The sequence below is a fragment of the Pan paniscus genome, chromosome 15, assembly GCF_029289425.2.
Source record: "Pan paniscus chromosome 15, NHGRI_mPanPan1-v2.0_pri, whole genome shotgun sequence".
In the NCBI taxonomy this organism is placed as follows: Eukaryota; Metazoa; Chordata; class Mammalia; order Primates; family Hominidae; genus Pan; species Pan paniscus.
Window position 1 is genome coordinate 97,214,400 of NC_073264.2, and position 23,349 is coordinate 97,237,748.

Here is a 23,349-nt window from a genome sequence, read left to right on the forward strand (position 1 = left end):
GGCTGTTTACTTTACCCACATCTTGAAAAGATAGTCCAGAACAGAGACTATCAAATCCTCTATTCAAAAGGCACAAAGAACAGGATTCTATGGAGAATTGCCTTCCAACTATGCATTTATACGTATCCTTCACAAATGCAGCTGCGTACATCTGGGCCTGCATCTCAGCTTGGCCACTGCTGAGCTGTATCACCTTGGGCAAACTCCTGATCCTCCGTTTTCCGCAGCCTGTAAGAGGAGGTATAATTCCTATCTTCCAGAAGTTCTGTAAGGGATTCTCTGAAGTAGTGTTCATGAGGCCTCCTCACCGTGCCTGGTACAGAATAGACCATGGAGAGGAGGCAGCAGGGCCAAGATCACTGTGATTTAGAGCCCATCCTTCTGACCACTCAAATCTCTTTCCTTCACTATCCCTCCCCGACTTAGTCCTCTGGCTCCTGTTTCTTCCCTGCCAAGTGGGGCAGAATCACCTGGGTAGCTGGTGTTGCAAGGCCTGGAGCAGAGATCTCAGAGCCCGGGTCGCACCTAGGCTCTGGGACTGGGTGGTACTTTCTAAGCTTAGCCTCAGTGTCCTTTGTTACAAGGAACCCACCCCCTGGGATTTAAGAAATAATTAAAGGAGATAATAAACATGAAATGTTTGGAATGTTCCTGCAAGGGACAGGTGCTCAGTAAAGACTTTATGATGCAATTTGGATAGCTTGAGCCTCTCGGAATGCGGTGTAGGCCACTCTAGCTGCTCCCCAGAGGGAACTTATTAGAAAAAGCAAGACAATTTGCAAGCCTCTTGCAGCTCACTCAGCATGCTGGTGGCATGCAGCAGCAATTGGCTGTACATTCAGCATTCACGTGACAGGGCCCTCTGTGAGCTTCTGGCTTGGGGAATACAGAACTGCCCAGGGCGCCCTGCAAGGGGGTCAGGGTGGTCAGCTGGGCCTTTTTGGTCTTGACAATACTGCTCTCATATTGTGCGACCTTAGGGAGAGGAGAGTGGTGAGGAACCTCCTCCTTCTTGCTGGGCTCCACTGAGGAACTCAGCACCGCATAGTGGTCAAGGGTTTCAGAGGAAATCAGACTGACTTAGGTTTGAATCCCGAGTTTGAAACCAGCTGGGTGACTCGAGCACATCACCCATCTTCCTGAGCTCAGTTTCCTCTTCTGTAAAGTGGGGATAATGACCTCTCCTGGCTCGTGGAGGTGTAAGGATTAGGTAAGGCCATGTATGTGCAGAGGCTGGCCAGGAAATGGTGCCTATGATGACGTTGCACTATTTTCTGTTTTTTGGTCTGCAAAATGCAGGTTGAGTGGGTAGACCCTAAGATCTCTTATTTCATGGGGAGATGGAAAAACTCCTGGAGCTGCAGTCAGAAAACCCCGGTCCAAATTCTTTATAGCCTCACACAATTTATCTGCACCTCACCTGTAGATGGTGCCAGCTCCCCACGCCTCCTTCTGTGATGTATGGCAAAAACACTGGTCACCATACCTGACAGAGGACTTTGGTAGGTGCTCAAGGTCCCTCTCAAGCTCCAGGGTTGTCAATCACCAGGGCCGCTGGCCTCAAAGTATGCTCCATCTAATCAGGGCTATAGCCAGTATGAAGGTAACTCAAGCATCAGACACTTAATGGGGCTCACAGGCACAACTACAGGGTTTTGCTGTGGTTTGAATGTTTGTCTCCTGCAAAACTCATGTTGAACCTTAATCCCCAATGCAATGGTATTATCCCAGTCAGGAAACAAATGTGCTTTTAGGAAGTGATTAGACCGTGAGGGCTTAACCCCCTCATGAATGGATTAATGCCATCTAAAAGGCCTTGAGGCGGTGAATGCACTCCTTCTGTCCCTTCCATTTTGTGAGGACACAGGCTTCCTCACTCCAGAGGGTGCAGCAGCAAGGCACAAAAGCAGAGAGCAGAGAAGCCTTCAGCAGACACCAGAGCTGCCTGCACCTTGATCTTGGACTTCCTAGCCTCCAGAACTAGGAGAAATAAAATTCTATTGTGTATAAATTGCCTAGTCTGTGGGATTTTGTTATAGCAGCACAAACAAGCTAAACTAAGACCGGTTCCAATGGCTGGAGCTGCCTGTCACTCTGTTCTGATGCTGAGGATTAGACCTCAGGGCACCTACTGGAATGGTTAAGGCTGAAGGAGCTCATTGAACCCCAGTGGCACACAGGGTGAACCGGCCCAGCAGCAGACTTCTTTTTGCCAAACAATGCAGGAGTGATGTCTTCTGCAAAAGGGGAATCTGTTTGGCCTCCTGCCAATAGAATGATGTCTATTGGTCCTTGGAAGTAGAGTCCATTTTTTATACTTTTGGTCAGGAAAATCACGTGGTGCTAGTAGACATCCTGGGAGAGAATCCTGCAGGCCTCCTGCATTCTACCTGGAAGGAAGCTCAACTCCACCCCTGGATCCTTTGTGGAGAACCATGTGGAGGCACTGAAATTCCTTCACGTCTCTTGGTTCCTGTCGCGGAGGTTGGAGAAGTTAACCTTAGGTGCCATTGGTCCCTTGAGTCACCATAACCATAACTGACAATACTGACCATGTTAACGCCTGCCTTGCTGTGTGCCAGGCTCTCTGTTGAATGTGTTACACAGAGCAGCACAGCTAAGCCTCACCACCATGCTCTGAAGTTGAGATTACAATTAAGCCCAATTTTCAGGTGAAGCAACTGAGGCTCAGATTTGAACCAGCCACCTGGCTCCCACGTGCTGTGTCTCATCGCTTACTTCCTCAGCTCAGGGTCTCCACTCTCCTCCCTGCCCGCACTTCATGAGGCACATCCTCCTCACTCGGTCACTGTACACCTCTGTCTGTGTCCAACTTACTCACAAACACAACTTGTGGCTCCTGGAAATAACTGCCTTCTGTGACCTGATGCTATTTTATTCCATTGGAATAAAGATCCTTAATGACACCATTTCTACCTCCCCTCTTCCCTAGCTCCCACCTCAACTCACCTCCCCCTTCTTTTAAGAATCTTGTGAACATTGGCTTATTTATACTTATGCACCATCTCAGGCCTCCCAGGGCAGGTTTTAATCATCTACCTTCTTGCTGGAGACATCTTGAAAGACTCCAATCCTTCACCCATGCTGAGAACATTTCAAGCAAAGCAAGAGGCATGAGAACAGTTTTTAATTGAAGTTAACATTGTGGCTTTTCCCACACAGCCAGACACTCAGGCATGTTGGGAAGATTAAAAGTGATGTTGGAAAATGCATCCACGAGTCTGTGCCCTCAAGCAGAAAGCAGCAGCCACCTGGGCTCATGGATCAGACAGGATGCATCTCAAACAGAGAATGGGAAGGATCCATAGATTTCCCTGCCTGGCCCAGCTCTCCCAGGTGCCTCCTACAGCATTGCAGCAGTAGGGCTGCCACTGGCAGGGCTGGGAACAGCTAGGGGGCTATCTCCTGTGCAGGGTAGCCACAGGTTGCCCAAGGGCCCTCGATTCCCCAGTCTTGGCTCTGCAAGAGCCTGGTTGCATATCCCGAGAAAGTCATGACTGAGCCTGTTTGCATATTTGAAGAGGGGCTCAAGATTACCTTCCCCAGGCTGGGTGCAGTGGCTGATGCCTATAATCCCAGCACTTTAGGAGGCTGAGGCGGGCAGATTGCTTGAGCTCAGGAGTTCAAGACCAGCCTGGGCAACATAGTGAGACTCTGTCTCTACAAAAACTACAAAAAAGTTAACCAGGTGTGGTGTTAAAAAATTAGCCTAGTCAGGTGCACATCTGTAGTCCCAGCTACTCAGGAGGCTGAGGTGGAAGGATTGCTTGAGCCCAGGAGGTCGAAGCTGCAGGGAGCCATGATTGCAGCACTGCCCTCCAGCCTAGGCGACAGAATGAGACACTGTCAAACAAAACAAAACAAAACGAAAAACCTGCCCCATGGGTTTATTTTGAACACTGGATGTGGTAATTTGTGCAAACAGCTTTGCAAATATAACAGATAGTAATGACACAGCTTGACATGTATTGAGCACTCATGAAGGGCCAGGCACTGCTCTCAGCACTTCTCATCATTCCCATTCTACAGATGAGGAAACTGAAGCCCCAGGGTTATGTCACCAAGCCACACAGGGAGCAAGTGGCAGAGGGGGATTTGCAGGTCATTTTTGGGCATCCTTGCTGTCAGCCGCTGTGCTGTGCTCACTTGTCACATGGCAGCATAGCTCATAGGATATTCTTTAACCTGGCAGTAGTGTCTGCTGAGGGAGCCCTAGCTGGGTTGGGTATTTCTTGACCCAGTAACATCCATCCAAACTCCCATGCCACTGCTGCAGCCCTTGGCCCCGCCTTTCCTCCTCCCTGGACGCCTGCAGGTGCTTCTCACCTGGGGGGTGTCTCCAGTTGCTTCCTGATCTGTTTCCTTTCTTCACTCTTGCCAGAGGTAGCTTTCTCCTGCTGAGGGTCTTCTGTGGCTTCCTCCATCCATGGGATACAGTGCCAGGTCCTTGGGCCAACTGTTGTTCCCATGAGCAGACCCCATCTCTAGGCCTGGGCCCGAAATGTATCTTCTTGGTGCCCACACCAGTCAGGCTGAGACACATGCAGCTCCCCATAGTGGTGCCCCAAATTTTCAGTGCCTTGTCCCTGGGATGCCCCCTCCCCTCCTTCAGTGCTGGATTCAGAATCCCCTTCCCACAAAGCCAGGTGCCTGGATCCCACACGCTAAGGCACTGTCATTTCTTCCGAGTGGCCAGTGCTCTTCTGTAGAATTCCTGGGGATTTCTCCCTCCCTATCGGCTAGATTGTCATTTGTGGAGCTGATCGGCTGGTTCTTGTGTGGCTCCCCAGCACAGGACACAGGGCTGGTATGAAGTTGATTCTGCACAGAAAATGAAGGAGGTGGGATTGGTGTCACAGGCCCAGGTCTCTGCTGGCCCCCACACTGGCTGTGTGATCTTTGCAAAGGTGACCCCCTACAGCTACCATCTCTGCAACAGTAAAAATGGAATGACAGCTGTTCTATTGGCACGGCGAGCACTGACCAGCCAAGTGAGCTGCGACGTGCTTTATGATGTGTAGAGTTCCAGCGCCGTGCATGTTCATTGCTTGAGTGGCTAAACAGAATATTGAGTTTATTCAGCAGATTTTTTATCCTCTGCACCCTCATTCTCGTGCTACCATCTGGGGACTCAGGGCTCAGCTCCCTGACAGAGCAGTGTCCTTCCCCACTCTGTCTTTCTCCTTTGCCTCACCCATTCACTTGATTTCCTCCTCAGCCACCCCCAATTCCCGTGCTGCATGCCTGAAAGAGGCAGGAACTTCACCTCTATGCTTTGGCCAGAGGCCTCTTCTCTCCCACCCGTGCCCAGTGCCAGGGACTCAGCCCAGCATCAGCAAATCCAGCAAACACATCTGTGGAAAGAGGAATAAATCCCACATCTCCTGTGCCAAACATCCAAGCAGCTGAGATGGGAAGGGTCTGGGTAAAGGGTTCCCTGAGCCCTGAGACACATCCCTGCCCATTTCCATAGCCCATTGTGTATTTGCCATAGACCTTTGAATAGGGAAGGAAAACAGCAAGCTCATAATTCTCAAGTTTGAAAAAGTCCTTCCCAGAACATGCACCATCTTTAAATAGTAAAAACAAAGACAATGCCACGACCATCACCTACTACCAATGCTACTAAAACTAAACACAATGGCAGCTTATTAAATTACCATTTCCCTGGTGCTGGGCTCTGTGCCTAGAACCATGCACTGGGCCTCATTCTCAGGGCTGTTCTTCTGTCAGCTCAAGAAGTCCTCACAGCACCTCAAGGAGGGAAATATTTTCATTACCCACATTTAGAGATAAGAACGATAAGGCCCAGAGAGGGTAAGGGATTAGTCCACAGTCACACAGCTCCTTAGTAGCCAAGTCAGACATGGGGTGCGGATGGCCCAGCTCTTTGTTCCTGCACCTTCTCCCTGTTGGAGTAGCTGGGGTTGGTGTTATCTATTGCCATTGGGCATGTATTCACACCCCTCATTTTAGTTCATAGGTTCATTTAAGGAGCTAACTGTATGTGTGACAAACAGCAAATGTGGCTGCCTGGAGAGCCCACCACCAGAGCTAGAGCTGTGTGTGATGAACGTCTGCAGTGGCAGATATGATTCACTGGGGTTCTGATTCTCTGTGGGTTTAACTTATTGTATTTTCTTTTAAGTAGCACTAATTTGCCATCATGTGCCTTTGGGTGGGCAATATTTAAAGAAATAAACATCTCAGGACAGGTGCAGTGGCTCACACCTGTAATATCAGCACTTTGGGAGGCTGAGGCAGGAGGATGGCTTGAGGCCAGGAGCTGGAGACCAGACAGGGCGGGTCTCTACAAAAAATAAAAAGTTAGCTGGGTGTGGTGGTGCATGCCTGTAGTTTCAGCTACTTGAGAGGCTGAGGCGGGAGGATTGCTTGAGCCCAAGAGTTTGAGGCTACAATGAGCCAAGATCACACAACTGCATTCAGCCTGGGTGGCAGAGTAAGACCCTCTCTCTAAAAATAGATAAATAAATAAATAAACAAACATCTCAACATAATTCCACAGCTTTCTTACAAATGCTCAACAGAACAATTATTCTAATACTTTGTCTTCTATCTCAGTCACCACATTCCCCCTTAACGAGGAGTTAATCAAACTTTCTGAGGATAAACCCTCTATCCAGCTGGTCCGGTCCTTTGGCTCATGTTGAAGTCAAAAGCCCTTGCAGGCAGCTTTTCTTGTCTGCTCATGGCTTTTCTCCAGCAAGTCGCTCCATGGATCGAGTCCCTGCCATGTGCATATGTCTTCTCTGAACCTTCCACAGTCTGCCCACTAGGGTGTTGAACCACAGGTCAGGTAAAGAAAATGGGCTTGGAGTGAAGGACTGGATGTGTGGCTATGCTACCAGTCAGAGAGAGAGCCTGACTTTGCACCCTGGCCTGAACCCCTAGTCCTCTTTCACCCTCAACCATGAGATGAGCATCACCAGCTCCAAATGCTCCCCATTAATCAAGAAAGAAAACAAAAAGGACCAATGGATCTTCGTGTTTTCCTTTCGTTAATCTACTTTCTCTCTCCCCTGCCTTTTGCAAAAGCTGACATGGAGATTGCAGCCCTCCACATGTGTCTTTATGGTAATAATTTGAAACACCAGCACTGCCTGTTTCAATTGGAAAGGAGGCATTTCCTGCCTCTTAGGAAAAAGTCCTCCTGCCCAGCTCCCTGCTCACAGCTGCTAAGGTTCACATCCTCGCAATTCCACCACTCTGAGCTGCATCCGTGTCAGAACTGCTAGGGAGTGGTCCAGATCCCTTTGCCAAACATTTCAGCAACTGGAACCCACGTTTCTCAACAGAGGATTAAAGCGCTGTCTTCACTCCTGGGCTGCCAGGTACATTCTTCCTTGGCCTTCGGAGTGCCCTTACATACTCTCAGGATGAATCCAATCTTGTTTCTGAGATGATTTTCTTTCCAACAGACAGGTTACTTATGGAGCATAATATAGACTTGATTTTGCCCAAACAAGCCACTGAGCATTTATTGAGTGCCTGCTATGTGCAAAACACTGAGGATCAAAGACACACCACAGACCCTCTCTGCCCAGAGTCACAAAAAGAGTGGATGTCAGTACCTTTATCACAGAAAAAAATGTTTTCATCTGATGCTTTTAAAGAGTTTGGAAGGTGGATGAGGCAGGGATCGTCATGTCTGTTTGATAGCTGGGTAAGCAGAGGCCAGAGAGCTGTGAAGCAGCCGTTGACTTGCAGCTGGGGCGGGTCTCAGGCCTCCTTGCTCGTGTCCAAGCTGCCATCCCCTCAGGAACAGAGGGTGAATAGGATGGAGGTTCCTTATAAGAAGTGACCTCTTGAAAAGTACTGTCCACCCAAGGAACAGGACTGTGGCATCCTTTTTTTGTTTGTTTGTTTGTTTTTTGAGACAGAGTCTCGCTCTGTCACCCAGGCTGGAGTGTAGTGGTACAATCTTGGCTCACTGTAACGTCTGTCTCCTGGATTCAAGTGATTCTCCTGCCTCAGCCTCCCTAGTAGTTGAGACTACAGGCAAACGCCACCACGTCCGGCTAATTTTTGTATTTTTAGTAGAGACGGGGTTTCACCATGTTGGCCAGGCTGGTCTCAAACTCCTAACCTCAGGTGATCCACCTGCCTCAGCCTCCCAAAACGCTGGGATTTCAGGGGTGAGCCACCACACCCAGCCATGTGGCATCCTTTTGAGGAACAACGAAAGTTACGTCCCTACATTGGCTTAGGCAAGGATTTCGTGACCAAGAACCCAAAAGCAAATGCAATAAAAACAAAGATAAATAGCTGGGACCTAATTATTCTAAAGAGCTTTTGCACGGCAAAAGGAACAGTCAGCAGAGTAAACAGACAACCCACAGAGTGGGAGAAAATCTTCACTATCTATACATCTGACAAAGGACTAATATCCAGAATCTACAACAAAATCAAACAAATCAGTAATAAAAAAAATAAACAATCCCATCAAAAAGTGAGCTAAGGACATGAATAGACAGTTTTCAAAAGAAGATATGCAAATGGCCAGCAAACATATGAAAAAATGCTCAACATCACTAATCATCAGGGAAATGCAAATCAAAACCACAATGCGATACTACCTTATTCCTGCAAGAATGGCCATAATCAAAAAACAGTAGATGTTGGCAGGGATGTGGTGAACAGGAAACACTTCTACACAGCTGGTGGGAATGTAAACTAGTACAGCCACTATGGAAAGCAGTGTGGAGATTCCTTAAAGAAATAAAAGTAGAACTACCATTTGATCCAGCAATCCCAGTACTGTGTATCTACCCAGAGGAAAAGAAGTCATTATGTGAAAAAGATACTTGCACAGGCATGTTTATAGCAGCACAATCCACAATGCGAAATCGTGGAACTGACCCCAATGCCCATCAATCATCGAGTGGATAAAGAAACTAGGGTAAATATATATATATATATATATGATGGACTACTAGGCAGCCATAAAAAGGAATGAATTAATAGCATTTGCAGTGACCTGGATGAGATTGGAGACTCTTATTCTAAGCGAAGTGACTCAGGAATGGAAACCCAAACATCATATGTTCTCACTGGTATGTGGGAGCTAAGCTGTGGGGATGCAAAGGCACAAGAATGATACAATGGACTTTGAGAACTTGGGGGAAGAGTGGAAGGGGGGCATAAAAGACTACAAATACGGTGCAGTGTCTACTGCTCGGGTGATGAGTGCACCAAAATCTCACAAATCACCACTAAAGAACTTACTCATGCAACCACAAACCACCTGTACCCCAATAACTCATGGAAAAATAAAATTAAAAAAATTAAAAAACAAAAAAGTCACGTCCTCATCTTAATTTGCTCTCCTGGCATTTTGCATTTTCCATGCTGGGATTCCGCTCTGGCCAGCTCTGTTGAACAGGCTTTGCTGGTTGGCAGGGATTGTGCACGCACACGGCGCCACCTCCCTTAGCTTCTCTGGCCCTGTTTTCTTCCTAACCCAGTGTGCTGTCTTCCTCCCATACATAGGTAGGGGGTTTTGACGTGACTTCCTGGACATCATGTGTAGCGGTCGGGGGAGTTTTCTCTGGCTTCTGACCCAGCTGGGTGTACTGAAATAACTGTGAGGCTGCAGGGTCCTGAGCCGGATTGTGTTGGCACAGGATGGCCACCTCTGTGCCTTCCTCTTCTGCTCATACAGGTGCCCCTGGGGAGGAGGGTGCAGTGTGTTCCCCTGAGAGCTACATTGGTTGGAGGAGACCATTTTAGAACGTCCTCCTGGAGATTCCGATGTGCATCTCCAGTGGAGAATCTGGCCTTTTGTTGCTGTTGTTTCATGCCATGATTACTACTGAAGACAATTTTGCCATATAGAGGAGAGGATGTTTAAAAATAAACCAAAAGGATCCACTTAGGGAGGTAAACATCCTGGGCTTGCCGTTGCCCCAACCCCCGCTTCACTCCAGTATGCGTGTGCTCGCTGATGGAGAATGATGCTCAGTTTCACTTTTATTCCTTTTGTCCTCTCCTCTTAGCCTTCATCACCCCCCACCATTTTCCCCTTCTCTCTCTCTTCCTCCAAAATAGGGATTACATAGTTTTTTTCTTGGTACCTCTGGCTTCTACCCTGACCGCCCCCCCCCACCCCCAGCATGTAGTAGGTGCTCAGTAAAATGTCTGTTTAGCCAATGAACGAGATAACAATTGAACAAACAAATTCCCCACCCATCCTCCTAAGGCCCTGAGACTTTATTCTGCTCAGTGGCAAGGAATTTAATCTGATTAGGAAGCTGCTGACCCACACAGGGGACGCCCATTTGGTTCCAATGACACTGCTGAATCACTTCAAAGATGCTATCGAGTTAATTGGGGTAGAATAAATACTAATTTATGGCAACCTTTGCCAGCTCCTCCGTAAGGGAAAATTTTTAAACTCCCCATCCTCTTGCTTTGCTTGACTGCTGAGATCCAGTGAAAGTGGCCTGAACTTCCCATAGCTGAACCAACAGAGGCACAGCCTCCTCCCCCTTATCCCCACCTCAGGAAGCCACAGCCAGCTGGAGGAGCTCCTCAGGTATAGCCAGGGAGGTGGGGCATCTCAAACAGGCCTTGGCTGTTTCTTCTTAAGGTTCTTAGCCAGCCTCCTCTGAACGCAAGCTGTGGCTCTGGGGCTTGTCCCAGTCCCCTGAATTCTCACCATGGACCATGGGATGCGCGTGGAGGACAAGGTCCCCAGGGCCCTGGACCACACCATCTGAGCCTTTCTGTCCCCCCAGGGCAAGTGCTTCCTCCATTATTGCTAATCTAAGATGCTGTGCTCTGATGAGACAGCGTTTTCTCCCCCTGCGTTGTGCAGAGTTACTATGGCAACACTTTCAGAAGAGGTGAATTTGCTTTTTCCTCTTAATTCTGAAATGCTCTCAGGCTTTCCAAAAATATCCTTATTTCCCTGGGTCCAACTGTGGGTTGAGGCATGTCGGACACACAGAAAATAGAGCCATCTCCTCCACCATGTATATATTACATCAAGTAGCTCAGTGCACAGCAATTGATTGGGTAAACTTTTTTTTTTAATAAAAAATATTTTTAGCATCTGCTCTGTCAGTAGATGTGCTAGGCACCGGGATTCAAAGAGAAGTTAGACTCAACTCATATCCTACAAGTGCTCACAGTCCCTAAGAAAAATAGACAAGTACACAGTTAACTATAATGTAACGTGAGTACACATCTAACTATAAGATAATGTAACATAACATAATATATTGTAATGTAATATAATATAATGTACTATAATACATGTAATGTAGTAAATATAATGTAATGTAATAAATATTTTGTCAGTTCTAGGAATAAATTAGTGTAGGACCCCAATAGAGAAAGCTGTTAATTCAACCTGGAGTGAGGAGGGTTAGGAGTTGGTAGATCTAGAGTTTGATTTCTGATCAACTACGTATGGGCTGTGCCGGCTCAGGGAAATGAACATCCCTCTCTGAGCTCCAAACCTCTATCTCATGCTGAGCTGTTGTGAAAATGAGGGGACACCATGAAGTTACAGCAGCCAGTCTCAGAGCAGCTGTTACTCGAAAGATACTGCTCTTCCTTGCCCAGGTGCTGGGGTGCCCAGAAGGGGCTCAGGAGAGGAAGAGAGCATAGATAGAGGGACCTGCAGGCAGCAGCGTGCCAGCACTTCCGTCACAGGCAGTCGCGCCCGCAGCAAGGTGGCCGCGTGAGCACACCTGGCACATCAGTTCACAGGGAGATAGGAAAGCCAGTGTGGCCAGTGCAGGGGACTGGATCTGAACCCATTGCCATCCTTGGGCTCTGGGTGGGACCCCTTTTGAAAGCTTCCACTGAACCAGAAAGATAGCACAGTGGTAAACTGCTTACAAGGGAGGCACTGCAACAAACATGAACATTGCTCTAAAAATTAGTGTGCACTCCGGGAGGCCAAGGGGAGCAGATCACCTCAGGTCGGGAGTTTGAGACCAGCCTGACCAACATGGAGAAACCCCATCTCTACCAAAAATACAAAATTAGCTGGGCATGGTGGTGGGCACCTATAATCCCAGCTACTCGGGAGGCTGAGGCAGGAGAATCGCTTGAACCCAGGAGGCAGAGGTTGCTGTGAGCGGAGATGAGGCCATTGCACTCCAGTCTGGGCAGCAAGAGTGAAACTCCGTCTAAAAAAAAAAAAAATTACCATGCACTCAGTGTAGGTCCCAGTGTCATTGTGCCTGGTCACACTTGGAGTGCTGTAGGCGTGCCTTCTACCTTCCACCAGCTTAGATGCTCTTTGAGGGAAGAAAGCAGCCCTCTTTGTCCTGCTCAATGTTAGCATATGCAGGTGGCCACTTATAGGGGTTCCAGAGAGAGTTATGTCTTCTTTACTATGTGTGCCTGTGTCCTCGCCTGTCAAACAAGGGTGACGATAGTACCCACCTCATAGGGTTGTGATAATAAAACCCAATCATGCCTGTAACGTGCTCAGCCCATATCTGGCATAGAGCAGACTCTCAATAAATATTAGCTTTCATTTTTATTTCATCCACCTCATTGTAAATTGAAGACTCTCCAGCATGGAAACATTAGTCAAGGAGAGTGGCAAGTACTGATACCAAATCTTTCCCTTAACTGCACCCTGCATGGGCGAACAGCACAGAAAGGCTCGGTAGCTCCTGTGTGTTGGAAAGCTTAATGAAAGAGCAGATTATGTTTTTTCAGCAAAACAGCCAGATTTGGAGGCCAGTTCTCTGCAGGATGTCACCTCAACGTGTTGCAGGGCTGGGCAAGTTAATGAGAAAGGCTTTGGGGTTTGGGGATTGGAGAAGGCCTGGACGCCATTCCCAGGTGTGTGATGTGAGTGATCTTAGGCGGGGTGCTCCGTGCCCGTCCAGCGGGCACTCACTGCAGATGCGTGGGCGCTGATTCCAGCCTTCAGCCTCCCTGTCTGTAGAAAGAGGCAGACCCCACCCACTGATACCCTCTACAGGGAGTAGAAAAGGATTTCTCACTTCCAGATGAGACCAAAGCTGGGACTCTTTGGAGCTCTCTATTTCCACCTCCCTCAGGATGAGCACACGGACCATGTAGGGAGCAGCAGCCGCTTACTATCCCTGGGAGGAAAGCTTGGCCACATTCATCAGCAAAAGCCTATGCACCTGGCTTCTGTGCAAAGTTCTGCCCGTTAGCTCTTGTCACCTTTAGCATGTGCTGTGCTCCAGGCGCTGTGCCGAGCACCAGAGGACCGTGATGGTTCATTTAAGGTGTCGACTTGGCTGCACCCTGGGATGCCCAGATTGGGTGTGTCCATGACAGTGTTTCTGGATGAGGTTAGCATTTGAATCCGTGGACCCAGTAAAGCAGATGATCCTCTCCAATGTGGGTGGCATCAACCAGTCCACTGAGGGAGAAGGAAAGAGGAATTCGCCCCTTTTATCTCCTGCCTGCCTGCTTCAGCTGAGGCATTGGTCTTCTGCTCTCGGATTGGGTTTTACCCCCTCAGCTCCTCTGGTTCTCAGGCCTTTGGACTTAGGACTGAATTATGCCACCAGCTTCCCTGAGTCTCCAGCTTGCCGGTGACAGATGGTGGGGTTTCTCAGCCTCCATAATTGTGTAAGCCAATTCCTCATAATAAATCTCTTCATATATATATGTATGTATATATATATGTATATATGTTATTGGTTCTGTTTATGTTCATACATATATGTTATTGGTTCTGTTTATGTTCATATATATATATATATATATATATATATATATATATATATGTTATTGGTTCTGTTTCTCTGGAGAACCCGGACTAACACAGATTTGGTAGAGACTATTGATTTCTATAACCCTGGAATATTGCAAAGTATACCGTGATACTCAGGCAATTTGAATTTAGTTTCTGGTTCTTTGGAAATATTTAAACTATCAAAGCCTCAGTTATAATACCTGTGTGGTGGGAAGACACCACCTCCACCTCCCTGTGAGGCACACCATGATTAGCCAGGGCAGGCATGGGATGTGCATGAAGCTGGACAACTGGCAGCCCAGTTTGGAGCTGGCGCAGTCAGCCTGGGCAGGCAGGCGGCTTTCGAAGGCTTCAGCCTCCTGCACTGGCTTCAGAGGCCCAGGACTCAGAGGCTGACATCTGACCAGGGACTTCCATGAGTTACTCATGTAATGGAGTTGAGGGCCTTGATGATGTGGAAATGCATGCCACAAAATCCTGCTTTTTTTTAAGTTTTAAAGGACCTCAACATGTATTATTTTGGAGAGGATGGCTTTCTACTTTGAGATCCCTTCTTCCCAGCAAACACCAACCAACCTTTATTTTTACAGCCTGGAAGTTTATTTTGATGCTCTTGGCACAGACATCTCCCTAAGGAGAAGTCTTCAAACCTGTGCTCGTTAGCATTTCTTCCAGGGCCTTCCAAGACCCCGCGGAGGAAATTCACAGAGCATGCTGTTGTCCTGCTTCCACTTAATATTCCACATCGGAGAGCCCTGCCCCAGGAAGAGGGGTCGACTTTTGAACTAAGCCAGGTAGATTTACTGAAATGCATCCCCAGACCTCACCTCCACTTGTAGCCAGGGCTAAACCAAGAGCCTATGAGGTAGGAGCCCTGTGGACAAATGAGGGTTTTCCACTGTTGGGGGCACTCAGGTTGTGCCCCTTGGAATTGTCCCTTTTCCTTGGTAATTAATTCTAGGTGCCTTGAGTCCTACGTTCTTTACCTCGTTGTTTACTTTTTAAATAATTGATTGCCCACCTCAGTGTCTCATGAGCCAGGTAGCCATCCTTCCCTTGGATCACTGGAGCTGACCTCAGCCCAGCCTTCCCTTTCTGGAGCCGGTTACCTATCACCGCCTCATTCTTCTCCTTCTGCACCGTCTAAAGTTCTCTCCTTGAGGAAGCCCATGGCAGATAAAACTGGAGCCAAGTTTGTAGAAATGCAAGTCCTTAGGGAAGAGGAGACACTTGAAGCATGTCCCAGGAAACCCAGATTCTGATTTGAACTGGATTGCAAAGGTTCATTTGCCAGTGTAGATGAAGTCTCTCTCTCTCTCTCTCTCTCTCACACACACACACTGCACTGACCCCTTCTACTCCTTGCTAGCTGAGGGACTAACCTTAGGCAAATCGCTTAATCCTTTCTAGAGACAGTTTCTGCATCCCCTTTTGTTAAAGGCACGGATAGAAATTACCCCACCAGAGTCACTGGCAGTTCTGAAGATTCCAATGGAAGGTGTGCAGGGGAGTAGCTGCATGCCCTGTGTCCTCATGGGGTGCACCTGCATCACCTTAGTTTCTTCATCCCTAGGGTAGTAGGGTCTCTGAAAGGCAGCTAAACCACTGTGAGTTAATGACTGCCACACTGTAAAGGTCATCGATCATTGTCTGCAGTTTGCAGAGACAGCTGAGCTCACTTTGAGCCTTTGGTGATGTGCTGAGAAGGGGAAGCAACGTCCAATGAGGTTTGTATTAGTCCATTATCATGATGCTAATAAGGACATACCTGAGACTGGGTAATTTATAAAGGAAAGAGATTTAATTGACTTACAGTTCCACATGGCTGGGGGGTGCCTCAGGAAACTTACAATCATGGCGGAAGGGGAAGCAAACATGTTTTTCTTCACATGATGGCAGGAAGGAGAAGTGCTGAGCAAAAGAGGGGAAAGCTCCTTTATAAAGCCATGAGATTGTGTGAGAACTCACTCACTATCACGAGAACAGCAGCATGGGGATAACTGCCCCCATGATCCAATTACCCCCCACCAGGTCCCTCCCACAACACATGGGGATTTGGGGAGCTACAATTCAAGATGAGATTTGGGTGGGGACACAGCCAAACCATTTCACTCTTCCTCTGTTGCCCATGTCTCCCTTCAAGCCTTCATCACCAGGGGTCTTTCTCCTATAGTGAAATGCAAGCAAGCCCGTCTCTTCTCCACTTTCCCTGGATTTGGTGGCATAAACTCAAGTGTTCTGATTGCCATCATTGCTACTACTGTCACCCCAATTAAGCCATGAACACACACTGCCCCCTGGGGATCCCCAGTCTTTGACCAGCTTGCCACAGTCCCAGCCCTCTCTCCTGAAGGGGTTCAGATGGCAGCCTGTGGACCCAGCCTGTTGCCACCCTGAGGGATGGTGCCACTCAACCTTGGGAAGCTGGGCCCTGTTCTGTGGTGAGTGAGAGCCCCAGATGTCTCAGCAGAAGACCAGCCCCAGGGGGAGTGTAGACAGCTGCAGGGAGGTGGGGCACACAGGGTGCCCTGCCAGGGCTGGTGGACATCGCCTTGTGCCTGTCCAGCCCTGGGCCTTCGTCACAAAGGACTTTTGCTGAAATCAATCAGCTTGAGCTTCAGCACAGTTCCGGGGCATGCCTAGGAGAGCCATGTGAATGTGGCCTCACAGAGAGGTGAAGGGAGACCTGGTGTGAAGGGAGAGGCTCTTTTTGGAGTTGTCTCTGACTCACAGGCATGCAGGGCTCAATGCCTCTGACTCAATGGTCATGCAGGGCTCAAGAGATCCCCCAAGTCGGAATGGCCATCAGGGTTAAGGTGGGGGATATGAATGGAAAGGCCTGGGACTCAGGGAGCCATGCCCACGCTGTTGGAGAATCCTTCCGAGCACTTCCTCAGGAGAGTTGTCGCATGTTCTGCAGGCCTGTCGAAACACCACAGTGATCTCTGCTATGGGCTGAGGTCCACTAAGTCTCAATTTGCCAAGCATCTTTGTCATATATGCAGTAAAATCTTGGCGCTGTAGAAAGAGCTTGGGACGTGGAGGCAGATGTGGTTTGGGGTCCAGCCTGACCCTGGGCGCTTGGGCCTCAGCTGAGTCTGTGCAGTGGGAAGGCCACCACCACCTCCCAGGGGCCCTGAGGACTGCATGGAATGGTGAATGCCGGGCTTGCCACAGTGCCTGGCTCAGAGCAAATGCTGCAGTCTTCTTCCCAGGTGTGCTTTTGATTTACTTGCTAATATGCATACCAGAAAATTGTTTTGGTGAAGGGGATGATACGGTTCTCTAACTTGTAACAAATGCACAGAACCCTGTGACCATGACCACAATAAAAATTTAGAACTTTCCATCACTCCAAAATATTTCCTCTTGCAGTCTCTTGCGGTCAACCACCCACTACCTGACACATCCCTGTCTCTGCTGTTGTCCACCCCATTGTTTTTTGCATCATCCAGAATACCATCTAAATGGCCTTTTCCACATAGCTTCATTCAGTGTAACCTAATGCATTTGAGATTCACCCATGTCATTGCGGACATCAATAACCTGTTCATTTTTATCTCCAAGTGGGATTATATTGGGTGAATGTAGACAGTTCGCCCATTTACCAGTTGAAAGTCATTCGCATTGTTTCCAGTGTGGGGCAGCTATGAATAACGCTATTGTAAACATTTGCACACAGGTTTTTGGTGAACACCAGTTTTTATTCCTCTTGGGTAAATACGTAGGAGTGGGATTTCTGGGTCATATGATAAACATATGTTTAACTTTGTAAGAACTGGCTAAACTGCTTTCTTTAAATGGCTGCATAATTGCTTCCCACAGCAAGGTACAAGAGTTCTGGTTGCTCCAATTTCTCATCAGAAATTAGGAACATCAAGTTTTTTTTTTTTTTAAGTTTAGCCATTGTGATAGATGTGTAGTGTTATCTCATAGTAGTTTTAATTTACATTTCCCTAATTAATGATGATGAACACCTTTTCAAGTGTTTATTTGCCCTCTGTATATATATCTCTTGTTCAGTGACCTATCTCCTATTTAGCTGTTCAGATCTTTTACCTATTTTTAAAACTGGGTTGTTTTCCAACCCCATTAAAAAGTGGGCAAAGGACATGAACAGATACTTCTCAAAAGAAGACATTCATGTGGCCAAGAAACCTATGAAAAAAAGTTCAACATCACTGATCATTAGAGAATGCAAATCAAAACCACAGTGAGATACCATCTCACGCCAGTCAGAATGGTGATTATTAAAAAGTCAAGAAACAACAGATGCTGGAAAGTTTGTAAAGAAAAAGAATGCTTTTATACTGTTGGTGGGAGTGTAAATTAGCTCAACCATGGTGGAAGACTGTGTGGCAGTTCCTCAAAGATCTAGAAGCAGAAATACCATTTGACCCAGCAATCCCATTATTGTGGCTATACCCAAAGGAATATATAATAAATTATTCTATTAAAAAGATACATGCATGTATATGTTCATTGCAGCACTATACACAAGAGCAAAGACATGCAATCAACCCAAATGTCCATCGATGATAGACTGGATAAAAAAAATGTGGTACATATATGCCATGGAATACTACACAGCCATAAAAAGGAATGAGATCATGTCCTTTGCAGGGACATGGATGGAGCTGGAAGCTGTTATCCTCAGCAAACTAACACAGAAACAGAAAACCAAGCACTGAATGTTATCACTTACAAGTGGGAGCTGAACTGTGAAAACACGTGGACACATGGGGGACACTGGGGCCTGTTGGGAAGGGTGGGAAGAGGGAGAGCATCAGAAAGAATAGCTAATGGAAGCCGGGCTTAATACCTAGGTGATGGGTTGATCTGTGCAGCACACCGCATGGCACTTGTTAACCTATGTAACAACAAACCTGCACCTTCTGCACATGGACCCCAGAACTTGAAATAGAAGTTGAAGGAAAAAACAAAGTGGGTTGTTTTCTTATTGTTGAGTTTTCAGTGTTCTTTATATATTCTACTTATAAGTTCTTTGTCAGATAGATGATTTGTAAATAGTTTCTTTCAGCCTGTGGCTTGTCTTTTCATTCTCTTAATGGTGTTTTTCATGGAGAAAATGTTTTTAATTTTAATAAAATCCAGTTTGCAGTGTTTTCTTGTATGGATTATGCTTTTGATGTTGGATCTAATAACTCTGCCTACCATAAGATTACAGACATTTTTCTCTTAACGTATTTTTCTAAACGTGTTATAGTTTTATGATTTCATTTAGGTCTAAGATCCATTTTGAGTTTTTTGTATAAGGCATGAGTTTTTTTTTTTTTTTTTTTTTTTTTGCTGCAGCTGTTTTGTAATCTTTGTGTAAGAGATTGGGTTCCAAGTTCACATATCTGTCTCTCTATATATTGTTGCATATTGACGTCCACTTGTTCCAGCATCATTTGTTGAAAAGACTATCCTTTTTCCATTGAATTGCCTTTGCAATTTTTTCAAAAATTAATTGGCCATATTATGTGCATCTCATTTCTGGACCCTCTATTTAATGTATGCATCCATCCTTTTGCTAACACTACACTGTCTTGATAACTGTAGCTTTATCGTAAGTCTTGAAATACAGTAGCATGAGTTCACCAAACTTATTTTCTTTTTCAAAATTGTTTTGATTATGCTTAGTCCTTTGCCTTTGCAAATAAATGCTTGAATCAGCTTGTTGGCATTGACAAACATTCCTGCTGGGATCTTCATTGGGATGGCATTGAGGTTTTACATCAATCTGGGGAGGATTCACATCTTAACAATATTGAGTCTTTGATTTCATGACCGTAGTATTTCTCTCCATTTATTTAGATCTTCTTTGCTATTTCATCAGTATGTTGTTTTCAGCATTCAGATCCTGCACGTATTTTGTTAGATCTAGGCTAAGTATTTTATTTTTTGGTGTTGTTGTAAATGGTGCTTTTTGGCTAAAGTTCATATTGTTTGTTGCTTGAGTGTGGAAATACAACTGATCTTTTAATATTGACCTTGTGTTCTATGACCTTTCAAAATTCAGTTATTAGTTATATGATGTTTTGGAAATTCCTTGAGATTTTCTGTATAGACAATCATGTCTTCTGCAATTAGAGATAGTTTTATGTCTTCTTTATATATAAGGCATCTCTATATATATATGACTTTTATTTCTTTTTCTTGCTTTATTATACTGGCAAAAACTTTCAGTGTGATTTTGAATGGGAGTGGTGAGGTTAGACATCCTCTCGTATTCCTAGATCATAGAGGGAAGCATTCACTCTTTCACCATTAGGTATAATGTTAGCTATAGGTTGTTTGGTTTTGTTTTCTAGATGTTCTTTATCAGATCCAGGAAGTTCCCTTCTATTTCTAGTTTACTAAGAGTTTTAAATCATGAGTGGATGTTTACTTTTGTCAAATGCTTTTTCTGCATCTATTGATATGACTGTTTTGTTTCTTCGTAGTTCTGTCAGTGTGGCATGAATTGTAAGGATTGATTTTTTTTGGATGTTGAATATTTGAATGCTTTGCATTATCTTCTTTATATATTGCTGGATTTAATTTACCAATATCTCGTTGACTACTTTTTGTCTTGTTCAATTGAGATATTGATCCACAGTTTTCTGCTCTTGTAATGTCTTTGATTTTGTTAGCAGAGTAATGCTGCCTCATTAAGATGATTTGGGAAGTGTTCCATAAAATGAGTTGGAAAATGTTCTCTCCTCTTATTTTTTGGAATAGAATGTCTACAACTTGTATTTTTCTTCTTTATATTTTTGGTAAATTCTTCAATAAAATCATTTGGTGATTTTTTCCCAGAAGATTTTTAACTAAAAATTTAACTTATTTAATAGCTATAAGGACTGTGTGGTTTATCTTTTTTTCTTGAGTAAGTTTTGGTAGTTTGTGTTTTTTAAGGTATTGATTCATTTCACCTACATTGTCAAACCTATGGGTATGCAGTTGTTTTTAATTATCTCAGTAATTCCTTATTGTCTGCCCTTTTGCTGTCAGTAATATCTGTGGCAATATCCCTTTTCCATTTCTGATATTGGTAATTTGTGTTTTCTCCCTTCTTGCTCAGCCTGGCGAGAGGTTTATCATTGTTATTGATCTTTTAAAAGAACCAGTTTGTAGAGTCACTGATTTTTCTCTATTGTTTCTGTTTTCAATTTTATTGAGTTTTGTTCTTATCTCTATTATTTCCTTCCTTCTGTATGCTTTGGGTTTAATTTAATCTTCTCCTCTTCCTAATTTCTTAAGGTATAGTTTAGATCAGGGGTGTCCAACATTTTTGCTTCCCTGGGCCACATTGGAAGAAGAAGAATTGCCTTGGTCCACACATGAAATACACTAACACTAATGATAGCTGATGAGGAAAAAAAAATGCAGGAAAATCTAGTAATGTTTTAAGAAAGCTTATGGATTTGTGTTGGGCCACATTCTGTCCTGGGCTGCATGCAGCCCGTGGGCTGTGGGTTGGACAAGGTTGGTTTAGATTATTAAATTGAGACCTTTCTTCTTTTCTCATATAAACAATTAGTACTATAAATTTTTCTCTAAGCACTGCTTTAGTTGCATCAATGAGTGCTGATGACTTGTATTTTCACTTTTACTCAGTTCAGAATATTTGCTAGTTTCCCTTGAGACTTCCCTCTTGACCCATGGATTATTTAGGAGTGTGTGATTTAGCTTCCAAGTTTTGGGAGATTTCCCCAATGTCTTTCTGTTATTGACTCCTAGTTTAATTCCATTATGATCAGAAGACATATTTCATAGGATTTTGATTCCTTTAAGCTTGTGAAGGTTTGCTTTATGACCCAGGATATGGTCTGTCCTGGTGACTATTTCACGTGCCCATGAGAAGAATGTGCATTCTGTTGTCAGGTGGAAGGTTCAGTACACGTCAGTTAGATCTTGTTGGTTGATGGTGACATTTAGGTCTTCTGTGTCCTTGTTGATTTCCTATTTCTTTCTATACCAAGAGAGAAGTGCTGAGGTGTGATAATTTTGGACTGGATTCTGGGTGTTTTGAATATTATGTTGTGAGATGCTGGGGGCTGTGGGCTGAGTTGTTGCCCCCTCCCTCAACCCCACCATTCCTATGTTGAAACCCTAACTCCCAATACCTTAGACATGAGTGTATTTGGAGATAGGGTCTTTAAAGGGGGTGATTAAGTTAAAATGAGGTCACTAGGGTATGCCTTAGTTCAGTATGATTGGCATCCTTATAAGAATAGGAAATTAGGACACAGACATGCACAGGGGGAAGACCATGTGAAGACACAGGGAGAAGGCGGCCACCTGCAAGCCAACAAGAGAGGCCTCAGAAGAAAACAGCCTTACCGACACCTTGATCTTGGACGTCCACCCTCCAGGACTGTGAGGATGTAAATCTCTGCTGTTTAAGCCATCCAGTCTGGGGTACTTTGTATGGCAGCCAGAGCTAACTAGTACACTGTGTCTTGTTAAAACTTTTAGAGCATTGCTTTGTTTTGGCAGTTTGGGTCTGGTCTGAAAATTCTCTGTCACCTTCTATAAGCGGTGGTTGCATGTCGTTTGGGTGTGTCTTGCAGGTGCACCCCTCAGTAGTTAGTCTCGACATGGCAGGGGTTTGCACCATAGTTCAATTATCAGAGCCTTTACTGTGCTCCTTTGAATCTCTTTTGTGCATGCAGTTTGGGGTGAGCCCAAAATATGTACAGGTTCACACCACAAACTTAGGGGGTTCCCTCCTCCAGCTTCCTCCCTCTGGGTTCCCCTGACACTGTCTAGCTCCCATGGGCCTTTCTGTGTAACCCTCTGGCTGCAAAGCCTGCGTTTCTGCCCGCTGCATCCTCGTGTGCTGCTGCAGAGGTCTGCACTGCCGGGGCACCCTGCAGGCAAAGCAGTGAGAGAAAATGGAAGAGATCAAGGGAGCCCCCACGCTCTTCAGACCATGGGGCCCTTCCCCGGCTTCCTCTGGCCGGCGGAACTGTCACTGCTGCCATCGCAACCGTGGCAACACAGCTCAGCAACTGACACTGCTTTGAGAGGCAGGACCAGGAGAGAAAAAAGAGAAAACAAGTAAAAATCGGGGATTCCCCTCAAACTGCCAGCTCACAGGAGCCTGGCTTCTCAGTCTTCTGTCTAGAGAGAGGGGGTTTCTTCTAGAGCTTTTGCGCTCAGTCCTGGGAGATAAAAAAGGCAAAAACCCCAGTAAGCTCATGATGCCTGTCTTTCTCCAGGTTTATCTTCCCTCCCTGAGCCAGCTGCTGCCGCCTTCTTGCCAGGGGCCTCGGCCATTGCTTGTTGGAGCTTGCCTGGGCTTACTCTATCTGTGCCGGCACCGCAAGCATTTTTTCATACTCTCCTAGTTTCATAATGGTCCTGTGGGTCCCAGGCAGGAGTTCTCATGTTGAGACAGGGAACAGATCCAGCAATAGAAGTGGCCCAGTCCAGCAGGCAGACTGGGCTGGCACCAAGATCTTACATCTCCCTTTGGGACCCCTTCAGGTACCACCCATCCCTTCAGGAGGACCTGCCTGCCTGTTCACGGTCCTGCAGTCCTGCCCGCCCCAGCTCAGGAGGCCACTGTGCCATTCAGAGCCCAGCCTCCCAGCAGTTCCTGCTGATTTGTAAGA

The 23,349-nt window shown here is 46.0% G+C and overlaps 1 protein-coding gene across 2 annotated transcripts in view; it reads left to right on the forward strand.

Annotated features, from left to right (window-relative positions):
• C15H14orf132 (chromosome 15 C14orf132 homolog) overlaps positions 1-23,349 on the forward strand; it is a 54,364-nt gene that overhangs the window by 16,012 nt on the left and 15,003 nt on the right. Inside the window, exon 1 of one of the 2 annotated variants that reach the window (XM_063596114.1) lies at positions 13,469-13,614. The exons of the other annotated variant lie outside the window; for it this stretch is intronic. Within the exon in view, the coding sequence (XP_063452184.1) occupies positions 13,585-13,614 (30 nt within the window). The 5' untranslated portion in view covers positions 13,469-13,584. Of the gene's footprint in view, positions 1-13,468; positions 13,615-23,349 lie in introns of those variants that run through there. 2 annotated transcript variants of the gene reach the window in all.